General features: G+C 31.5%; 3 protein-coding genes across 3 annotated transcripts; 1 reads left to right on the top strand and 2 right to left on the bottom strand.

Moving 5' to 3' along the window:
* The first annotated feature begins 953 nt into the window (after nt 1-953).
* On the top strand, nt 954-7,054 carry LOC135960555 (lysoplasmalogenase TMEM86A). The gene is made up of 6 exons (XM_065511873.1): nt 954-1,008; nt 1,099-1,198; nt 5,852-6,018; nt 6,090-6,280; nt 6,350-6,567; nt 6,635-7,054. The coding sequence occupies exons 2-6, from the start codon at nt 1,178-1,180 to the stop codon at nt 6,770-6,772; spliced, it is 735 nt and encodes a 244-aa protein (XP_065367945.1). The 5' UTR covers nt 954-1,008; nt 1,099-1,177; the 3' UTR covers nt 6,773-7,054.
* Nucleotides 7,055-11,369: 4,315 nt separating this feature from the next.
* On the bottom strand, nt 11,370-13,902 carry ppk19 (pickpocket 19). The gene is made up of 7 exons (XM_065504210.1): nt 13,174-13,902; nt 12,411-12,536; nt 12,195-12,347; nt 12,000-12,132; nt 11,895-11,945; nt 11,692-11,827; nt 11,370-11,637 (listed from the first exon to the last, which is right to left on the bottom strand). Exons 1-7 carry the CDS (start codon nt 13,900-13,902, stop codon nt 11,370-11,372), a joined length of 1,596 nt encoding a protein of 531 aa, XP_065360282.1.
* Nucleotides 13,903-19,252: 5,350 nt separating this feature from the next.
* Nucleotides 19,253-19,895, bottom strand: Obp99a (Odorant-binding protein 99a). Its single transcript, XM_065511863.1, has 2 exons — nt 19,820-19,895; nt 19,253-19,751 (listed from the first exon to the last, which is right to left on the bottom strand). Exons 1-2 carry the CDS (start codon nt 19,856-19,858, stop codon nt 19,353-19,355), a joined length of 438 nt encoding a protein of 145 aa, XP_065367935.1. The 5' UTR covers nt 19,859-19,895; the 3' UTR covers nt 19,253-19,352.
* Nucleotides 19,896-21,342: the final 1,447 nt, after the last annotated feature.

Genomic DNA, 21,342 nt, shown 5'->3' with positions numbered 1-21,342 from the left:
GTACTATGTATGTAAGTATGTATGTATGTATATTAAGAAAGAAAATTAAGGATACACACACAATAAATAAGCGACTTTTTATTTTTTTGGATTTTGCAGAAAACTGAATTTTATTTTAAGCTATTTAAAGAACTAATAAAGTTAGCTTTTATCTGTTTTATTAAACAATTTTCAAATTGTTTACTTACTTTTTGTTATATCTATATAGATTTTTGTTTATTTGTTTAATTTTTAACTTTCTTTAGTTTAATATTCGTTTAAGACATTTTCTTATATTTTCTTTTTGATTGAAATGTCAACTTATTCACTTGCCAGAAGTACAGGAACTAAAAGGACATTTGTGTCAGTGGGTTTTTTTCCAATTATAATACAGTTGTTAAAAAGCTGTTTTTATTAAGCTTTTTAACTGTAAATAATAGAAAACTGTTAAGCGCAAATGCCATATTGTCAAGTTTATGTTGATGCTTTTGGGGGAGAGAAAGAAGCTTTCTCATTTAAAGCTTTCGATATCATTTGTTATGGCTTTGTTTACTTTCTGAAAGTGAAATCTATCTGCTTAATAAACACCTGTTGAATTGTTTATTTATTTATTTTTTACTAGCTCTCTCTTATCAAAACTCATTGTAGAGAATTCTCTGTTATTTTTTTGGTATGTATAAATTAGCTTTTAAAGAGATAAAACGTGAGCAAATATTTGTAGCTGTCAAAATATTAAACAAACCCACACTTTGATAAAGATTTGATAATAAAATATTTGTTGTTCTAGAATTTCTGGAGTGTTGTGGTGGTGTGGGGGAGACGGACATGAAATGTTTGAAAGCAAAACAAAATACAATTGAGTCTTATTTGTTGTTGATTAAAATTTAAACTGCTCTGTCTCTCTAGCAGATTTGTTATTTTCTAGAGAAACATTTTGTTCAAAACGCCAACTAATTGCCAACACTCAATTCAGTTCAGTTCAGTTGTTTGTAGTCAATTAAGCGAGTCGTTCGTTTGTCTGCTTTAAAGGTGTGATTAAATAATAATAAAAGCATAAAATTTAAAAATTAAACATTATTTGTTAAAATCATAGATTTAATTATGAATTTTTGTTTTTAGTGTTTCTTTTTATTTGCCCAGCACGCATTGCTTTTCAATTCTAAAAGTATCGAAAGAGGCTGACCACAGAAGCTTAAACATGACAGATGTAAAACAATTTGTAAGTCTTTATTTCACCTCTCATCGCCCTCATTAGCTTGTCAAAGTTCAAAGTTTGCCTTTGCATGTTTGCAAATAATTTGATTTGTGTTTTTTTGTTTTCCTATAACAATTTGATTTATTTCATTTCTGCATACAATTTATTTACTTCCTGTTTATCATTAAGTATCATTTTCATTGTTATCACTTCTGTTTTTTTAAACGTTGAAGAATATGGCTGCATACAATTTTGATTTACATGCATTTAGTCCTTGCGCGCCCTTTTGTGCGTTTACCAGTGAAAAGTCCATTTAATGGCTAAATATTCAATTTATCAGTTTTGGCAAGTGTCCTTGACCTTATTGTCTATTTTCTATACATACATAACTTTGTTGCCAAAGCTTTCGAAGGATTTAAGATGAAGAAGCAAAAAGCTTTCATTTCCTATTTATAAATAAATACTTTCTTCTGTTCGAAAGTACCCCCTTTGAGGGATTTAGTAACAAAATGTTTAGTTTTATTTATGGGATTTGTTATCGAAGCAATTGAAAACTTGATATTTTAATCTTATCGACTTTTGGCGATTTAGTTTGTTGATTTTTATTGTTTGTTGCAGTATATTTGTACTTAAAATCGACGTTCAATAATTTAAATAAGCAGCGTTATCGTTTAAGCATTAGTTTCAGTTAGTTTGCATTAAAGATTAAGCAGTTTAAACAAAGTATTTTCAGCCACTGAACTTTGTTATGTTAAAATATATTTTAAACGATTGGGTTTATTTAGGTTAGGTGGCAAGTGTTTTATATATTTAAAAGTTGTTTTTGAATATGGGGGTAAATAAATTCAGATCCCCAAGCACTCTTGTTTTCACTGAAAATATCAGCACTCATGTTGATGTTTCTTATTGTTCTAACTTACAAATATTTACACTGTTATAATTTTTGTGACTGAGAAAATAAAAAAAAAATTGAGACAAACAAATTTTTGTTGGTGAAAAAAAATTCGGTTTAAAACTAGTTTTCCCGATGTAGGTCCGACTTGCTATGACGTTAAATACGTCGTTACAAATATCTATGATAGATATCCATGTTGTCTATATTAGTAATCCAGATATGTCTTGGTAATCCAGATATAGACAAAAAATAGGATAGGAAAATAGGATCTCTTATATCTCAGCCATTTCTCGGTTTTAATTAATACCCTAAATATTTTCATGTACAATTAAATTTTTTTTTTTTAACATTTTTTATTAAATTTTTTTTTTAATTTATTAGTGAAAACAATTTTATGACAAACTAATTTTTGTTGATGAAAAAAAAATTCTTGTTAAAACCATTGTAGAATTAGCAAGGTACAATTATTAGAAAGTATGTTCTCAATTATACATTCCCTATAACGTCAAACAAAAGAAAATTAAAAAATATAAAAAGGAAATGCCAAAAAAAAATAATTCAATTTAAATTTTTATTAAAAAAATTTACTAACAATTGAAGAAAAACTATATTTTTTTAATAAGTGTGTATAATTTCAGTTAAAACGTAACAAATTTAAAAAATATCGCGGTAAGAAATTAAAAAAAGTTAGTGATTAAATACATATTTTGACGTTTAAGGGGTGAACATTGGAAACTCTCTCTAATAATTGTACCTGGTAACTGATTGTACCATGGTTAAAACTAATTTTTAACGTATATAACTTGCTATGACGTTATATACGTCGCACAGTTGTATGAGAATAAAAAAAGAGGGAAATAAATCTGTAACTTCTAAACGCTTAATCCGATTTGAATGAAATTTCACATGCGCAATGAGGAAGTATAGTCGAGTTTAAGTTTTGAATTTGGACCTCATGACCCCACCAGGAGCGAAACCAGGGGTTCCCAAAGTAGGACACCTCGGGTATGTTCAATTTTTAAAATGATCCTATTTCTTCGTCTGTGTTCCGATTTTAAAAAAAATTGCACATATCTCCTCGTCGAGCACTACATAAAACCTCGTCGTAGCTATCAATTATCTCTTATTGCTTAGGAGATATTCGCATTTGAAAATTAAATTTTCAACATTTTTACCCACCCTACTCCAGTTTTTTGGTGACCACGGTTCCAAATATTCCCCGATTTTATCCATTTTTTTTCTTTTATAGGATTAACAATAGATCTATATATCAAATAAAGAAAGAAGTGTTTAAAAATCATGGCTGAGTCCAAAGTTATATTCATTTGAATTTAAAAAAAATTAAAAAAAGGCGATTTTTCGCAATTTTTTTGGGAAAAAAGTACTTTTATTCTTTTTAAGTTATCTAAAAAATTTCTAAGAGGATGTATAATGAATTTGTACTTTTTGAAAAGATAACTTTACGCCAGATATTTTAAATGTAAAAAACATTTATAATTTTTGATACCGACGGGATCAGGTCCATTCAAAAAATGCCTATTTTTTATGTAAAATTCAAATTTAGGGCAAAAATTCTCAAATCGCATACTCGATATCAAAATATAGTAACCTATTTTAGATGGCCCAATAAGTTCTTAATTATCTTGTAAAGGGTTCCGATAACCCCGCTCCTGGTATGGATATTGTGCCAAAAAACGAAAAAATCCCATTTTTGGGATTTTTCAAAAAATTTTTCGGAATTGCGGGATACTTGATAACAAATTTCAAAATTTGTTTTTATTTTTCTATTTTGAATAGAAAAATCTACATAACTGTGAAATTTTATTAAAAAATATTCATAAATACAAATTTTATTTCTCAGCGAGTTGTTTAGTTTTCCCTAATTTATTTGACACGTAAAAAACATAAGGTAGACACGTTATATATCAATGGATAGAGGATTTTGTCTACTTTTCAAAAATGTATTGAGTTTTTGCATAAATACAAATTTTTCAAATTGAAATTAAATTTTTATTTATGAAAATTTTTTAATGAAATTACACAGTTATGTAGATTTTCTATTTAAAATGGAAAAATAAAAACAAATTTTGAAATTTGTTATCAGGTATTCCGCAATTTCCAAAAAAGTCTTGAAAAATCCCAAAAATGGGATTTTTTCGTTTTTTGCCTATAATATCCTTACCAGGGGCGGGGTTATCGGAACCCTTTACAAAATAATTAGGAACATATTGGGCCATCTAAAATCGGTTACTATATTTTGATATCGACTATGCGATTAGAGAATTGTCGCCCTAAATTTGAATTTTACATAAAAAATAGGCGTTTTTTGAATGGACCTGGTCCCCTAGGTATCAAAAATTATAATTTTTTTTTTTAATATTTTGTGTAAAGTTAGCTTTTCAAACAGTACAAATTTATTATACATGCTCTTAGAAATTTTTTAGATAACTTAAAAAGATTAAAAGTACTCCTTTCCTAAAAACAATAGCAAAAAATCCGCTTTTTAAAATTTTTTTAATTCAAATGCATATATAACAAATAATATAGAATTGTTTAAAAATAATGACTGAATCCAAAAGTCATTATTTTTAAACAATTCTATATTTGATATATACATCTGTTGTTAATCCTACAAAAGAAAAATAGAGAAAATCGGAACCGCGGTCATCAAAAAACTGAAGTAGGGTGGGTAAAAATGTTGAAAATTTAATTTTCAAATGCGAATATCTCCTAAGCTATAAGAGATAATTAATAGGTACGTTTTATGTAGTGCTCCGCAAGAAGATTCTATATGTGTAATTTTTTTGAAATCGGAACACAAACGAAGAAATATGATCATTTTTAAAATTGAAGATAATCGAGGTGTCCTACTTTGGGGACTCCTGGCCCAGCTCCTGGTGGGTTCATGAGGTTCAAGTTCAAAATTTTAACTCGACTACACTTCCTCTTTTCGCGTGTGAAATTTCATTCAAATCGGACTAAGGGTTTATAAGTTACAGATTTATTTCCCTTTTTTTTCTCATACCGCTGTGCGACGAGGTAGTAGAGGTATGTAGAGCTCGACGAGAAGATTCCATATACGAAATTTTTTTGAAATCGGAACACAATCGAAGAAATAGAATCATTTTTAAAATTGAACATACCCGAGGTGTCCTACTTTGGGACCCCTGGCTACGCTCCTGGTGGGCCCATGAGGTCCAAATTAAAAACATAAACTCGACTACACTTCCTCTTTTCATTCAAATCGGACTAAGGGTTTAAAAGTAACAGATTTATTTTCCTTTTTTTTTTCTCATACCACTCTGCGTTGTAAGGCCCAAGGATTATCGGTCCATCTAGAATTCAACAGAAACAAGTTTCATATAGACAGAAATCACACTACCCAATTTCAAAGCGATATTTACTGGCGTAAATAAATTATTGAAATACTTTCTTACTTCATTTGAAAAAGTAGCATTTCTATAGCTTTGCAAAGATCTTTAATTTGATTTTCTTTAGTCTGATTATGTTTGTTCAAATATTCAAGAAAGTTAGCTAATTTTACACTCAATTTATATACACAAGTTGCTATTTAACATAAATCACAATAAAATGCATTATTATAAAATACATATCAGATAATAAATATTGGCACAATCGGAAGTTACCTTAATAATGAAAAATTATATTATTATACCTCTGTCATCCATCATCAAACCATTGTATTCCCTCTTGTGAATTAAACTATTCGAATTACAAATTGTTTATCAATCTATCTAAATGTTTATAAAAATCTATTACAGTTTAAAAGTCAGGGCCCGAAACTGCTACCATTTTTTGTATTTGTGATAATATATTTTGCTTTCGTACGAGATCCAGTTGGTGAATTATGGACAACGCTTTTGAAATGCGCGCCTATTGTTTGCTTAATGTTGTACATAGTGTTGAATGGAATTAACTTAACAAAGGAGTAAGTTTTACCTGGCAATAATTATAACAAATAAAAATAGTACTAAATTCACCAAAAATAACACTGTCTAGCTCTAAATATTCCCTATCGATTTTATTGGGTTTGATATTTTCGTGTGGCGGTGATGCTCTGTTAAACATGGATCTCTTTCCACATGGCATGGGTTCTTTTGCCTTGGCACAAATCTGCTACATAATTGCATTTGGTTTCAAGCCCTTGAAGTTGTTAATTGCGGTACCATTGTATCTGGCAGGCGCAGCTTGTAAGTATTACATTTTATTAATAAATTTCTAGATTTTTTTTTAATTTATTTAACAATTTGTTGTTTTAGTTGTGGCCATTGTTTACAAGGATTTGGATGATGTTTTAGTTGTTGGTCTTCCTGTTTATGTTACCCTATTGCTGACTATGTGTTGGCGCTCCTTGGCCAGAGCAGTGGACAGAAAATGTTTCCTTGCCATTTTCTGTGCCGTTGGCAGTGTGTTCTTTGTCATCTCAGATGGTTTGATTGCTGTTGATATGTTCCTAATTAAAGTGCCAAATGCAAGGGTAAGTTTCTAATGTTTTCCTCGTAAGAAATTTAAAAAAAAAGTTTAATTCAATGTTTTTTCTTTAGATCTGGATTATGACCACTTATTATCTGGCTCAGTTTGCTATTGCTTTGAGTACGGCCAATGAGTTGGCAAAAAAGAAATCGCCAAAAAACTTCAAGGGGCGCAACAACAGTGCCCGCCGACATGTGAAATCTAATTAATTAATTAAAGACTGAATCTATCTACATACATATGAACTTCCTTATATAAACCACTCACAAAAGTTAAATGTTTTATCCACCAGTTGTAACCAAAGTACTTCCATTTGTTGAACTAATATCCCACTTTATTAAAATGTAACTAACTCTTGTTAACTATTTGTAGCTGAAGAAAATATCGTTTCTTGATTAAATGCATTTATTGAGCATTCATGTTACTTAGAATTAACACACATTTAATGTCAAATTTATAGTTAATTAAATGAAAATAGAATTTATGAAAAATATTTAAAATAAAAAGCTTTTTGTTTTATTTTATTAAGAGTAAATTCATTTATTTACAGTTCTGCAATGTAAAGATTATTTAGTTAATCTACTTGCCGCTGTATGTAAAATGGCGCTTATGCTAGTTATTCTGTGGCTGTTAACGTGAATGTAATGTTATTTCTATAACTGTTTTAACAGTTATACTTTTTAGCATTGCCGTGTTGCATGTACTGTATAAACTGTTATGTACAGAACATACAACGGTTATCAATTTAAAAAAATACATCAAAGATAACACTCTTCTACAAAATGACACTTTTTGTCAGAACTTGAAAAACGACCTAATGGGGTTATAGGCCTTGATGTGGACATACTAAAACCGATTTCAAATATTCCGAACCGCCCTCAAAATTTTGAGGGTGCTGTTTTAGGCTAGGTCGTAGTAATTTAGTAACTCTAACTCACACATTTTTAGGCCGATTTTAAAAATTTAAACAATTATAGATAGACAAAGAATTAAGCTTTTCTTTTATGTATGCATAAAATGTATACATATTCCAAACAATTGTTTAAGTTTTTATAAAAAGTTTATTTTTTTTTAAATTTTCAAATTCAACAATAGTTATTTTAATTTTTTTCTATGAAAAGCAAATCTTTAAAATTTTGTTTTCCGATTTTGACCCATTATAGGTCCAATTTATATATGTCGTTGCAAAGGTCTTTGAAATATCTATCATTAGATATCCATATTGTTTATATTAATGACTTAGTAATCCAGATATAGGCCAAAAATAGGTCAAAAATCGAGGTTGTCCGAGCTATTGATGTATGATTCGTTTATATAAGTTATTTGGGGGCTTCGGAAAGTTGATTTCAACAGACGGAAAAACAGACAGACGGACTTGGCTTAATCGACTGTGCTATCTATAAGGATCCAGAATATACATATATACTTCATAGGGTCGAAATTATTGTGGAAATTACAAACGGAATGACAAACTTATACATACATATGTATACACTCAGGTCTCGTTTTATGCGATAGATGCGTTCCAAAAAAAAATCGCATAATTTGAAGTCGCATAAAACGATACTTCTAGCTTCATATAAAAACTAATGATTCGTTCCAAAAATCTGAAAAACCGCATAAATTCAAATTTTAATTAAAAATCCAAAGCAAAATCGCATAAAAAAATCATAAAAAATATATTTATTTCATTTACTTAAACAAACAAAAACCCTTTAAAAAAATAAACAAAAATATAATATTAATTCATTGATAACAGAAAAAACTAAAAATGATCAAAAAAATAAGCTAAAACATTTTTTAAGAAGATTCTGTAATCTGAATGAATAATTGTCGGCATAGTTTAGGAATTGGTTCAACGTCACTTTCATCACTAGATATAATCATATCATCATATTGTAAATATCATTTTCAGCACTAGAATTTAAAAAAAAACATCTAAAATTTTAAAATCGTTTAAAATTCCAACAAAAAAATCGTTGATTTAAATACCGCATAAATTTGAATCCGCATAAAACGAGACCTGAGTGTATACCAACCTTTTTTTTTATTTTTAAGGTTTTTTAATTTAATAGTGGCATTTCATCGGCAGCTTTAATAGGCATAAAATCAATAAATTCTTTGTTTAATTAAAAAACTTAAGAATTTCGATTATATTAAACTGTAAAACATTAGCTTCGAAAGAGAAATTTTTTAAATTTGAACCACTAGATATTATTCTTATTATTTTCTCTAAATTTTGGTCAATAGGCGTATAGCAACGGCCGAACCGATTTAGACAAATTTTTTTGCTCATAGCCAAACTTATTTTTTTACGGAATGAAAAATGACCACGCCAACCTTTTCGATTTATCTAAAATCGGAAAACGGCTACATCGATTTGGCTAATTTTTTGTTTAAATGATCATAGTTATCCAATTTAAGTTTTTACTGAAAGAAAAGTTGACCACGCAAATTTCTTTTTCGAAAAAGTTTTTACATAAATAAAAATTGTCCACGTCCACTAATACGCCCACTTATTAAATACATCTACAAAATACATCGGTCAGTGATCAATAATATTTCAGACCAAAATTCGATTACTTATATAAAAACTCACAATAGCTTAAATCGATAATAACTTGGCCAATAAGCGTTTAATCAAGAAAAGGAGCTCGATCTGTGATCATTCATATTTCTGACCAAAAATCGAGTTTTTATATAAAAAGTCAAAATATCTAAACTCGCTAATAACTTGGCCAATAAGCGTTTAATCAAGAAAAGGAGCTCGATCTGTGATCACTTATATTTCTGACCAAAATTTGATTTCTTATATAAAAAGTCAAAATATCTAAATTCGCTAATAACTTGGCCAATAATCGTTTAATCAAGAAAAGCAGCTAGATCTGTGATCACTCATATTTCTTAACAAAAATCGATTTTTTATATAAAAACTCAAAATATATAAATTCGCTAATAACTTGGCCAATAAGCGTTTAATCAAGAAAAGGAGCTCGATCTGTGATCACTTATGTTTCTGACAAAAAAAATCGATTTTTTATATAAAAACTCAAAATATGTACATTGATTTATATGTATTCTGTTGTTGCAAGACTTAGGTTTTTGACAACAAACTTAGGTTCTTTGTCTCTCAGTAGCGCTCATATGTATATTATATTCTATGTCCTATATGAATAAAAATTATCATTCAATAATACGTATTTTTTCATTTTACTATTTTTATCCTTTTCAAACCGCTTTTCACAAATTCACAAATCGAACACAAGCATTTTTTTAACTTGGACAGGACAACGTCTGTCGGGTCAGCTAATCTAATAATAATTTTAGACCCATAGTTTCTTTAGATAATTTGCTTAGAATTTTGTGTAGATTCCTATTGTGCTATACGCCTGTCACGTTTTTTCTCACCCAAACAAATTGACTCACCCTAATGAATATCCTTAAATGTTATAATGTTATAGGTTGTAGGCACCTTAGTAAATACACAACATTTCATTCTTTCATTCTTAATGACCGAATTTTTTTACTGTGGCTTCATTTGTGTGAAAAAATTTCGGTAATTTCAACGGCAATGCTTCTTTGCCAACTGAATATCTGTTGCTAGAACCAACAAAATCTATGGATAGTACAATTAAATTAGCAAAAAATTTGGCAATCTCAACGAATCTGAATATTGTAGCTTTAAAAACAAAATATATAAAGAAATTCCCGACAAAAATTTACCGAAAATGTCCAAAAAATTATTCCCAGGAATTCCACTGAACCCTACAACAGGCTTAGATTATTTGTCTCTCAATAATGCTTCTGCACGCAGAGAAAAAATATAGTTGGGCATGGTTACTGTAACCATATCAATATTGTTACAAGTTTTTTAACTATATTATAGTCCCAGTAACCATTTACATGATTGTGGTAACCATAATATGGTTAATTGGGCATGGTTACTGTAACCATTTAAATAGTGTTACAAAATTTTTAACAATATTATAGTCACAGTAACTATTTACATGATTGTGGTAACCATAATATGGTTAATTTACGATTCACATGATTGTATCAACCATATATATGGTTACAGTAAACAAATATATGTTTGTGACAACTATTCATATAATGAAGGACTTATGTTGCTCTCGGCTTAAGGCTTATCATAATCTGAGAACATCATATTATGATAAAATTATTCATCATAAATATGGTTGCCACAAACATATATTTGTTTACTGTAACCATATATATGGTTGATACAATCATGTGAATCGTAAATTAACCATATTATGGTTACCACAATCATGTAAATAGTTACTGTGACTATAATATTGTTAAAAATTTTGTAACACTATTTAAATGGTTACAGTAACCATGCCCAATTATATTTTTTTTCTGCGTGTATGCATCTAGGGTTAAATGAAATACAAAACCTATTTGTAATTGGATATTGTTTTTATTATTTAATATTTTGGAAAATACTTTGATCCAATACTCGAAACTTCAAATAAAATGAACAACCTGTAAAATATTTGAGTATAATGTTGGTGGAATCAATGTTAATATCAACGTAACTCAAAATAATCTATGTTTGGGAAAGTCTCCCCTACAAAGTATATTTTAATAGTATTTTAAGGGCGCTTTTATTTCTGAGACAGAGTTTTGCGATGATTTCAAAACGTACATTAAATAAAATTTTTATTAAATGTGTTATTCAAATTTTTTCAGTGAGTTTTTGCATTTGTGCACAATCTGTTGAACTAAAGTGCTTCTAAAACGTGCTCTTTTAACAAGTCGTTTCACTATAACGATACAATTTTATTTCTTATGTAATTTGCCCTTTTGTTTCGGCTTGATTTTTCTGCCCTGTGAACGTCTTTTTATGATTAAAATCACTATAATCTTGAGGCCAGCATAAACAACTTCAGCCAAACTTAGGACGGAGGCACCCAACGATAGACCCAATATGCCACCAAACTGAGCTATAAGATCAAATACGGTATAATCCAAGCGAGCTTCATATTTCGTTATCACTCCCTGGCCAATATAAATGTCACCTTGTATTAGAGGATAGCTCTCGTTAGGACTGGAATAACATAAATTCTCTTAACTGTAATTATGTAATATCACAAATACTGACTTGGGCACAATGTTGGAATTTAAACTGATGAGGAAAACCAAAGAATAACAATTGTCCACACAATCACAGAGAACGCCTCGGCGGGAATCCATTATATATTCATCTTGAAAAGGACTTTTAATGTAACTAAATATGTCTAAAAAATAGGTGAAATCATGAAACAAATTTCGATTATTATATTTTAAATATTTTATAAAACCCACCTCTATTTTCGTATATACACTGAAAATCCGACACTGTACATTCCCTTTTATCTAAAATATAATTTTGTTATAAATTCTAACCGAATAATTATTATATTCACTCACTTATTTTCGGAAAGAACCAGGTCAAAGTGCAATTGCAGATTTTTATCAAGTTCTTTTGTTGACATTTAACATAACAATTTAATTTATTAAATGGTAGACGCTCGATACGATCATAACGTTTGGATTTTTCATCCTAAAAAGAGTAGCACATGTACAATATTGGAAATTACGTTCAATTTAATTTAATTTACTCACCGCAAATAGACACCTTCTTCTACGAGGACTCAAGCGCCTTGTATTCGTAGAGGTTTCGGTAATTGTGGGTGTTATGGCCAAATAACTTTTGGTGTTTGGTAAAAAGAAATGTGTGAGTGACTCACTCCATTCGTCGGACTCTTTAATCATTACCTTAATTTGTATTTATGGTCTACATTAAAATGATTCATTTGAGTTAATATGTATTCCACTTACATCGATTCCAAATGCCGCTATGCCTGGTTGTTGTCTTTGATAGGTTTTATTGTAACGAAGTGTAAATTGAAGACCAGAACCTTCTCCTGCCTTGCGAATTTTCCAAGGATAGAAAGCGTCGGTAATCTGGAAATAAATAAATAAATAAACAAACGTAAATAATTGTATTTGGACATTGATAATGATGATGTTTTGAAAACATAATAATGTGAATAATATAATTGGGGGATTCAAACGGTCTGCTATAGGTCGTATTGTCATAATGTCGTAAAATATTTTTTTAGTTTGTAGGAGACAGTTTGAATCCCCCAAATATATTTTGAGACCGTGTTTCATTTCAGTCCCAGTTGTGAAAGAACTGTGATTGTTTTCCGATGACTGTGGATCAAAAATTACTCATCCCAAATAGTTTTTCAGTGGTCCAGAGGCTTAATTGTTTTTACGTGTCTGTTCAGATGGAAATGAGAGTACATGTAGAGGAATCCGGGTCTAAAGTCGTGCTAGTCACTGTTAGGTCTACTTTTTCTATCCAAATGGTGTGAATATTCGGAAATCAAAATAAAGAAGACTTTTTTGTAAATTTATAGAACATTTGGAAAGTTTCGGTTGTTTCCGATCTACTAGTTTGTTTCCAGTTTCGAAATTTTATGTTTACTGCTAAAAATAGTTCAAAAAGATAAAATGGAAAATCGAAAAATAATTGTCTGTTTCAATTGAAACCGAAGACGAAACTCTGCATTCAACTATAAATGAAAAACAATACCTTTTTCTTTGTCGACTCCTCCGACACCATTGAATTGAATACCATACAAATTCCCTTCTCAGTGCGCTCGGCCACAAAAATCTTACAGCAATCATAAGTCGTCTCATCAAAGACACACTCCACAAACAATTCATCACAACGAAATGCCATAAAATTTGCCAAATCGTCAAGCGATATCTCGTCTATGATTCGTGGTATCGTATGGTTTTTCAGCAATGCCAAACGATCTAGTCTCGACAGATTCATGTCATCCATTGACAGCAATACATCATAGAAAACAGCTCTCAACTGCTTATCGGGATAGGGAGGTAGAAACTTTTCCTCGGCCGCTTTGTAACGCAGCCAATTGACATGATCCCAGGGACATAAGGCCACAGCAGGGAAATTAATCCTATATATGGGCATTTGTGATGTCTCCACCACAGTTTTAATTTGCTGTTTATTGTGGCGACTCGCCAATGACATGTACATGATAATGCAAGTGATAACGGCCGCAATTACCACCAACACCCAAAACAAGCGCACTTTAAAAGGAACATCCGACTCCCAAATGTAACTCACACCATGTATACTGTTGGTAAAGTATCTAATATGTTGCATCATGCGATCAAATATCCCTACTTGCTGTTGTTGCTGTTCCCTTGGCGTGGTGGGCTGAAAGGTTATCAAACCTTTGGGGTGGCGAAAGTTTGTGTTTTTATAGCGCACCAATTCCTTATCGTAAATCATTTTGTTGTCTGCTGCCAACGATTTGTGTGCTACTGGCCCAAGGGATTTTTGTCTTCTGGCTAAAACTATAAAACTAAATCAAATGTGCTGATGAAATACAGACATTTTATGGTTGCAAATTGAATATTTTTTTTCCTCTGGGTTCAAAACATATAGAAATATACATAGAGCGGGAACACTGCTGTCAAAGACCTAACTCCGTTGTCAAAATCCTAAGTGGGGAGAATGTATTAGTAAAAAACTATGTGAAAACAAGAACAACACTTGTGTTGATGTGTAATTTTTTGGATTAATTTGTTTGTTTGATTTTTTTCTAGTTTCCGCTCTATGTGTATTTCTCTAAGGTTCAAACAGTATTAGTGTAGTTTGATAAAAGGGTTACAATGAGGGCAAACATTAAACTTCAATTAACAGTTAATATAGTAATTTGTATTAATTTAGGAGTGAACTCAGGTTGACAGAAGTTCAAAGTGAAATTACTACTTTATTTACTCAATTATAACAATAATTATTGTTGGAGTTGGGTTTTTTTGTATAACTTTTATCTTTATCCCCTCAAATTTAATTTTGGCATTTTTTATTGTACCTTTAACCTCTTCGGTCCTGGCGCCTAAATAAATAAGTTTTTTTATTTCATTTGGCTACGAATTTCCAGCTGACTGCACCTACAATATCTCAGAATCCTTTCTTCCTTTATGTCCCTGAACAAATTTTTTATTCTATTGTTTCTTCCAGAAGCATAAAAAAATATTTTTTAAGTTTTCCGGCGCTTGGTTTTTCCTTGGGACAGATGAGGCTAAGAAATTTTGGTTTTACTATCCACTCTTAGGTCCTTTTTTCTAGGACTTATTTTATAGTTTTTAAATAAGTTTTTTCACTTGTTCCAGAAGAACCAGAAGTCTTTGAGAGGCCCATCACTGGAATTTACAAGAGAATACTATGCAAAAGGTTTCAATAAATATTAAGATAAGTACTGGTAGGACAAGCTAATCGTTTAAGTTTGTTTATACAAATTCTTATATTTTTGAAGTTCATTCTTTAGTCAAACTTAACCAGTTGCCCAGGCATGTTTTTTGCATAAAATCTCCACCTACCTCTTAGCTGTCGTTCTACATACATATCTTTAATATGATTTTCCATGTAGGAATCCCTCGAGCATACATGTTTGAAATAAAGTTATTTGACAGCAACATGCAACATTACAGCTCACATGCATTGGACTTAAATAGTAGCTGGGTGTAGAAATACTTAAATATTTGCAATGCGCCCTCTATCTCTTTCTACTTTTACAACTTTTTCTTCGGTTGATTTAATATGTATGTAGAGGGCAAATAATGTTGGCATTTCAACGCATTCACACTAGCCAGAGTCCATTGCACTGAAGTCAAGTGAATGTTACATCAAATAGCTTTTTACAGCAATGACAAATAATGCCGGCCTCTTTCGTGTTTGAAAATCAGACTTTATTAAGCTTTACTGACTGCATAATTTAGTAGAAATATATAAGCGTCAGCAGAAATGCAAAAACACTAACAAAAAGAGCGCAAGATTTTTAAGTATTATTAATGGAGTCCCTGCAAAAACTTATTGCTAGTTACCCAGCGGGTAAAAGATAGATTAAAAAGCCTTCCTAAAGGTCTTATTTTGAAGTCTCAAGGACACACAGCCGGATTGCAAAATCATTTAAATTTATCGTGGCATGTCATAATGGACCAAGGCCTTGCATACTCGCTTCTATTATAGCGGTGATAGAAGGCCTACTTAAGAAGCATTTTAGAAGGTCTACTTAAGAAGCATTTTAGAAGGTCTTTGGTTGAAAGTCTGTAAGGAGACCCGACGCGTAACTCCTCTTGTAATATCTACATAAGAACTTCTATTAAAAGGCCTGGGGCCGAATTACCTCATTCGATATCGAGTAAAGTTTATCATAATTTTCTTATTTGAGATTATGGCATTCGAAATCGAGCAATAAATTTAGTACATTTTATTACAATTTCGATATCGAAATCATTTTTCGATACGATAGTTCATTCGATCACGAATGCTGTCATTTGGCCCCTGAACATGAAAATCTATTAAAAGGTATGTCGAAGAAAGTCTTGAAAGGAGATAATTCTGAATAAATTCTTCATAAATCTAAAAGAATGGACTTTAAACAATCGCGTTTGTAGTTTTAATTATGAGAAATTACTTCACGCGAACTTCAAAACATCAAATGTTATAAAAGACTAAATATTTTAGAAGAATTTTGTTTTTACAATATTTAATTTGAGGGTTCTGCAATATCAAGTCCAATAAATTGTGCTACTCCTGTTGGGTGGGTCCATAAATCCACTGGATGTAGTGGCTGACTGGGCAGTTGAAAAAGTGGAGTGTGTCACTAGGGTGGTTTTATAAAATCGATTTCCGATTTTTATAGATGCTCACGTCTGGAATTGTTCCTTTTAGTGTAAAAATACGACTGTCAAAGTTTTAGCTCAATCGGACTTTGCCTTCCCGTGCCGAAAGTGCCTACTACTACTACTTTTTCTCATTTTGACCTCACTTATTTTCTCAACTATTCTGGCATCTTTTGAACTTTACGCCATTTTGCAACATCTGACATTTACTAGTTAATTTTTCGTTACTAATCATGTATTACAGCAGAAAGTAAAAATCTGGGAATCCCAGATGGTCGCTTGTAATGGTACTTACAGAGAAATATTAATTTAAAGTTTGTTGTTGCAATATTGGTAAGCAAAGGAGATGATGAACAACTTCTGCGAATCTCCGCTTTAAAGATTAGCACAGGTATCAGAAAGGTAGAAGCTGTTAGCGATAGCCTTTTCAGGACTCCTGTCTGACATGCCTCGGGGGACACTCCAACTGTGTGATGTTGCAGTTTGGATGACTCCTCCGGTGACATCCCAGAAGGAACTGTTGCGTCAGCATGACGTTATGTTCCCTGGCCGGTAGAACTTTAGTTTCCTTGTTAAGGTGGTGTTCGTAGGTAATTTGGAGGCAGCCTGTGACGGTCCATAAGGCTGCAATTTGACAGCTTTGCATATTTCTCCACTAAGTGCCACTTAATCGCAGGATTTTTTTTGCTGGTTCACACATGCCAAGTTTACTTGAGCAAGTCTTGAGTTTATAGAAGAGAGATGAAGAAAACGGAAAAATCTTTCCAATCTCCATTCTCCTTTCTCATCTACAAACTCAAGACTTCACAAGTAAACTTGACGTGGGTGAACCAGCACTAAGAATGCCACAAAGTGAAGACCAAGCATTTTTTTCCTGCTGGATAGGTCTCACAGAAGTCGATATCACTAAAAACATAATGTCATAGCATATGAAAATTACTACACAGAGAAAACAGATTTGTGATAGCAACCGAATTTGTTGCAAATCGAATGATTCGGTTGCACACATCGAATTTTTCGGTTCTATCAACAGAAAGTCAGCTGATAAAGAAGAATTTCGGTTGAGGTAACCAAACTTTTTTTACCCCTTCCAAAATTTCGTAAACAAAAACAAATTCGGTTGCTATCACGAATCTGTTTTCTCTGTGTACAAAATAAGCGAATATATAACAAATTGTAAATAAGTTATTATACGTCTACTTCTTAATAATGCAAACGGTTTAAAATTCACATTTTAATGACGTGTATTTGTATAGGAGTTGGACCGCTCTGAACAGAAATGCCCTTTTTAGTGATTCAGTTAGGAGGTTGTACGAGTATTATGACTACCAAACAATAAAATCAAAGACACATTTGGTCGATTCACAAAGTATCCTATTATGTCATATAGTCATAATGTTCTAATATTTCACGGCTCGGCTTAACCGACTCTGAGGCGTTCGGTGCAGGTTTCTGCTGGTTTGTTAGGTTAGGAAGAGTAGTATTATTTTAGGAAATTTTTTGCTTGAAAGGCAAGAACATCATCTTTGTGAATTTGACAATTGTTTTAGTATATCGTGAATAAAATAAGAAAATGTCTGTTATTTTTGTAATTGTTTGTAGGTGTAGTGTAACCTTTTAACTGAATTACTAAAAAATAGCCTTTAGTTAATTTTAGTTCAGTGCGGCACAACTCTAATTTTTATCCAAACAATCCTTTTAGTTTTCAGTAATACTGTGAAAATTTTAATTAAGTCTTTTTTAATTTCTGGTGACGATAAGCACTAACACTCTACAACCTTCAGGTAGAAAATGTTTTAAATATAAAAGATTTCAATCGGCATAATCTTTTGTTAACATCTTTTATTATTTTCTTGTTTAAAAATCATAAACCTAAACGAATTAAATTGTCACGTTCAATTGTGAATCGTACAGAATTAAACATAGGGGTACTTACTGATTCAGTTTTAGGCAGGTATTTCTTGCTAAGTGTATTGGATGTGTAAAAAAGTAATTTTATTATATTAAGTATTTTATATTTGAGTTTGATTGATCCCTATTATGAGCAGATTTTGATGAAAATCTGGATCGTTAAGACAGAGAAATCGATATAGCCATGTCCGCCTGTATATTGAAATCAACTTTCAGTGGCCCCCAAATAACTTACATACATGATTCAGAAATCAATATATCGGGAATTCTTCCGGCTCGGTTGCTATCTATAAATATAAAAATGGTCCATGTATGTAATGGCATCACGTGAGAACGGCTGGAGTGATTTAGCTGATTTTTTGTAATCGATTCCAAATTTTCAGGAGATGGTTTGTAAAGAAAAAAATTAAAAAATTCCGGGTAAAACTCAGAATTTTTTTTTGAGTCCAGTCAACTGTAATAAAAAGGCCCCTTAAAGTATGCAGTACAAATTTAGAAATTGTATTTGCAAATAAATAAGAACAGGCAGGAATATGTGGGTTGGGGAAACTTGAAGAACTAACATTAGTAGATAGCTGCCGGGCGAAGCCGGGGCGGTCAACTAGTTTAATATAAAAACCGGGACAACCTCGATTTTTGGCCTATTTTTTATCTACATATATCTGGATTACTAAGTCATTAATATGGATATATAATTGCAACGATGTATGTAAGGCTATAGTATGGTGGATCTACAATGGGTCAAAATATTTTTAACCCGATTTTTTTTTTTTTTAAATTTTTATAAAAAAATAATTTCAAAAAAAAAAACACTTTTTTAAAAAAAAATTTTGTTTACCTAAAAAAATTTATTTCAAAGTATAATTTGGTGAAGGCATATAAGGTTCGGCACAGTCGAGAGAGCTACTCTTACTTGATTTTTTTTAATTGTGGTCAAAATTAGTTTTTATGTCATTGGCTTAATTTTTTTGCAACAACTAAAAATATATTAAAATTCCCCCAAAAAATCACACGTTTGAAAATAATTATAAACACAACAATTTTGTTTTTTTATAAAATATAGGCTGTATTTATGAAAACGTCATTTACGATAAAAAAGTTTTGTTATTTCTAAAATATTTACGCATGTAAGTAATATCACTAGGCTTGAGCTGTGCCAACACTTTGTTGCACCAACTGTAAATTGTTCTTAATAAAGCAAGTGGCACCACGATAAGCCCATTCACAGGCATTCGAACCCTGTTCGTTCTTATCGACACAAGACTCAATTTTGGCATGGAGAACATCATCGTGATTGGCTTCGGCTTGACTGCCCAGCAACTGTTGGTGAATGTTCTCGACATTGAAACCCGAGGTTGTATCGAACAAACCGAATTTGGAGAAGACACACTTCATGTAGCACTGGGTGATGGCATCATTGGGATATTGCCATTGCTTGTAGTGCTCCACTTGAGCCTCAGGAATCTCAAGTTCCGACACACATTCATTGCGATATTGCAAGAGATTCTCACGGGTCTTGACCACATATTCAGCGGAGGTCTAAAGGAAATAAAATATTTCTGTTAATAATTTAAATTTTTGATTAGTTTTTTAATTTTATAACTTACCAAGGCAATGAATAAACAAATGGTTGCGTATACTTTCATTTTGATTGTAATGATTTTTAGTGTCACTGATTGTATTGCTCAAATGGAACTGATGTGTTGATGTTTGTGAGTGCGACTATTTATACTAAAATTTGTTTGTACATCAAACAAACACAACTACAAATTCAATACCTTATTTCGTTCTGTTAGTAGGGCTACCTGCTGATCTTAGTATTATAAAATGCGTCCTTTTTTTATCTCCTTTTATTCAAATAAAAGATAAAAGAACCTATTTACATTACACTCAGCTAAATTATATTAAAGGCGGTATTATTTTAAATGTCTTCGGAGATTTTCAATTTATTAAAAAGGTTTTAGTTTTGTGTTTAGGCTTTGTATGCAATCGGAGATACTTAGACGCAAATGGACTTGAATAGGCCACATACTCCTAAGACCAATATATGACATCGCAAGATGCCCTGGAAATGGAATCCCCAAGGCCATCGACGACCTTCGCCCACGAAACACTTGGCAGCGGACAACACTCAAAGAATGTCAAAAAAACAAATAAATCTTAGAACCAAATCATAGCACTTGTAGCTGATCTTGTAAACTGGAGATGATTTGTTGTTCTACTATATGAACTTTCTATTAATTAAAGAACTCCTCGTTTAGATACTAAGAACGAATCAAGCCAATATCGGTTACTCTTTTTCAAAGTGAAGCATATTCCAGAGAGATCGTTCTGCATCGATCGAAACAAATAGTAGTCCGAAGAGGCACGATCTGGACTAGAAAGCAGGTGAGGCCGACTTTTGTCATGAAGGAATATTCCCACCAAATATTGAAAATTACCTTAGCGTTATAGATATTTGACTTTGGTGTCGATTCGGTTAGTTGGCCGGGCTTTACGTACGATCTCTTACGCTTCGGGTTATTGTATGCAAACAATATTTTCTTTTCAAGCATCATTTTGGTCATGCTTCAATTCGTATGTTACCCAATTTCCCTGCTTTGGATGAATCCTGCTTCTCGCAAACGTTTTGAAATTGCTGCTTCAGTAGCTCCCAATGATTTTGCAAGCTCTTGTTGGGTTTTACAACAATCTTCATGGAGTACTGCCTCCAATTCTTAAACATTTTTCGGCTTGCCTGTGCGATTTTTGTCTTCCGTGTTAAAATCAGTACTTCTGAACCGCTTAAACCATCTCCATTTTCTACAAGTGAAGTAAACAGGAAATTATTTACCAACCTATTCTTTTTAAAGTTCCTAACCAGACAGAGATGGTCTATTTCGACACCTTGTATTCACAAATTAATTTTTTTAAAGCCTATGTCATCAACACTAAATCTTCTAAAGCATTGTGATTTATTCCCATTTAGTTTTAAGTAATTCGCTATTGTGTGACATGTGTTCTGGCAAAATATTTGGTTCATTTTATTCAGAATAAAGTGAATCTATTAAATTAAATTTATTTAGAATGTTTAGATGACTTGAAACTGAGGTTCAAGTTATCTAAGCATCCTATTTTTACAGTATTAAAA

Source organism: Calliphora vicina, chromosome 1 (assembly GCF_958450345.1).
Source record: "Calliphora vicina chromosome 1, idCalVici1.1, whole genome shotgun sequence".
Taxonomy (NCBI): Eukaryota; Metazoa; Arthropoda; class Insecta; order Diptera; family Calliphoridae; genus Calliphora; species Calliphora vicina.
Note: the sequence above shows the minus strand (reverse complement) of the source record. Positions and strands in the feature narration are given on the sequence as shown.

What these genes read in the sequence shown, in the direction of transcription:
- LOC135960555 (XM_065511873.1), top strand. Translation starts at nt 1,178, where the DNA reads ATGACAGATGTAAAACAATTT. An exon ending in GGAATTAACTTAACAAAGGA is followed by an intron (nt 6,019 to 6,089) that starts GTAAGTTTTACC and finishes AACACTGTCTAG; the next exon opens with CTCTAAATATTCCCTATCGA. An exon ending in TTAAAGTGCCAAATGCAAGG is followed by an intron (nt 6,568 to 6,634) that starts GTAAGTTTCTAA and finishes TTTTTTCTTTAG; the next exon opens with ATCTGGATTATGACCACTTA.
- ppk19 (XM_065504210.1), bottom strand. Translation starts at nt 13,902, where the DNA reads ATGATTTACGATAAGGAATTGGTGCGCTATAAAAACACAAACTTTCGC. An exon ending in GAAGAAGGTGTCTATTTGCG is followed by an intron (nt 12,133 to 12,194) that starts GTGAGTAAATTA and finishes TACTCTTTTTAG; the next exon opens with GATGAAAAATCCAAACGTTA. An exon ending in AATTCCAACATTGTGCCCAA is followed by an intron (nt 11,638 to 11,691) that starts GTCAGTATTTGT and finishes ATGTTATTCCAG; the next exon opens with TCCTAACGAGAGCTATCCTC.
- Obp99a (XM_065511863.1), bottom strand. Translation starts at nt 19,858, where the DNA reads ATGAAAGTATACGCAACCATTTGTTTATTCATTGCCTTG. An exon ending in TTTGTTTATTCATTGCCTTG is followed by an intron (nt 19,752 to 19,819) that starts GTAAGTTATAAA and finishes TATTTCCTTTAG; the next exon opens with ACCTCCGCTGAATATGTGGT.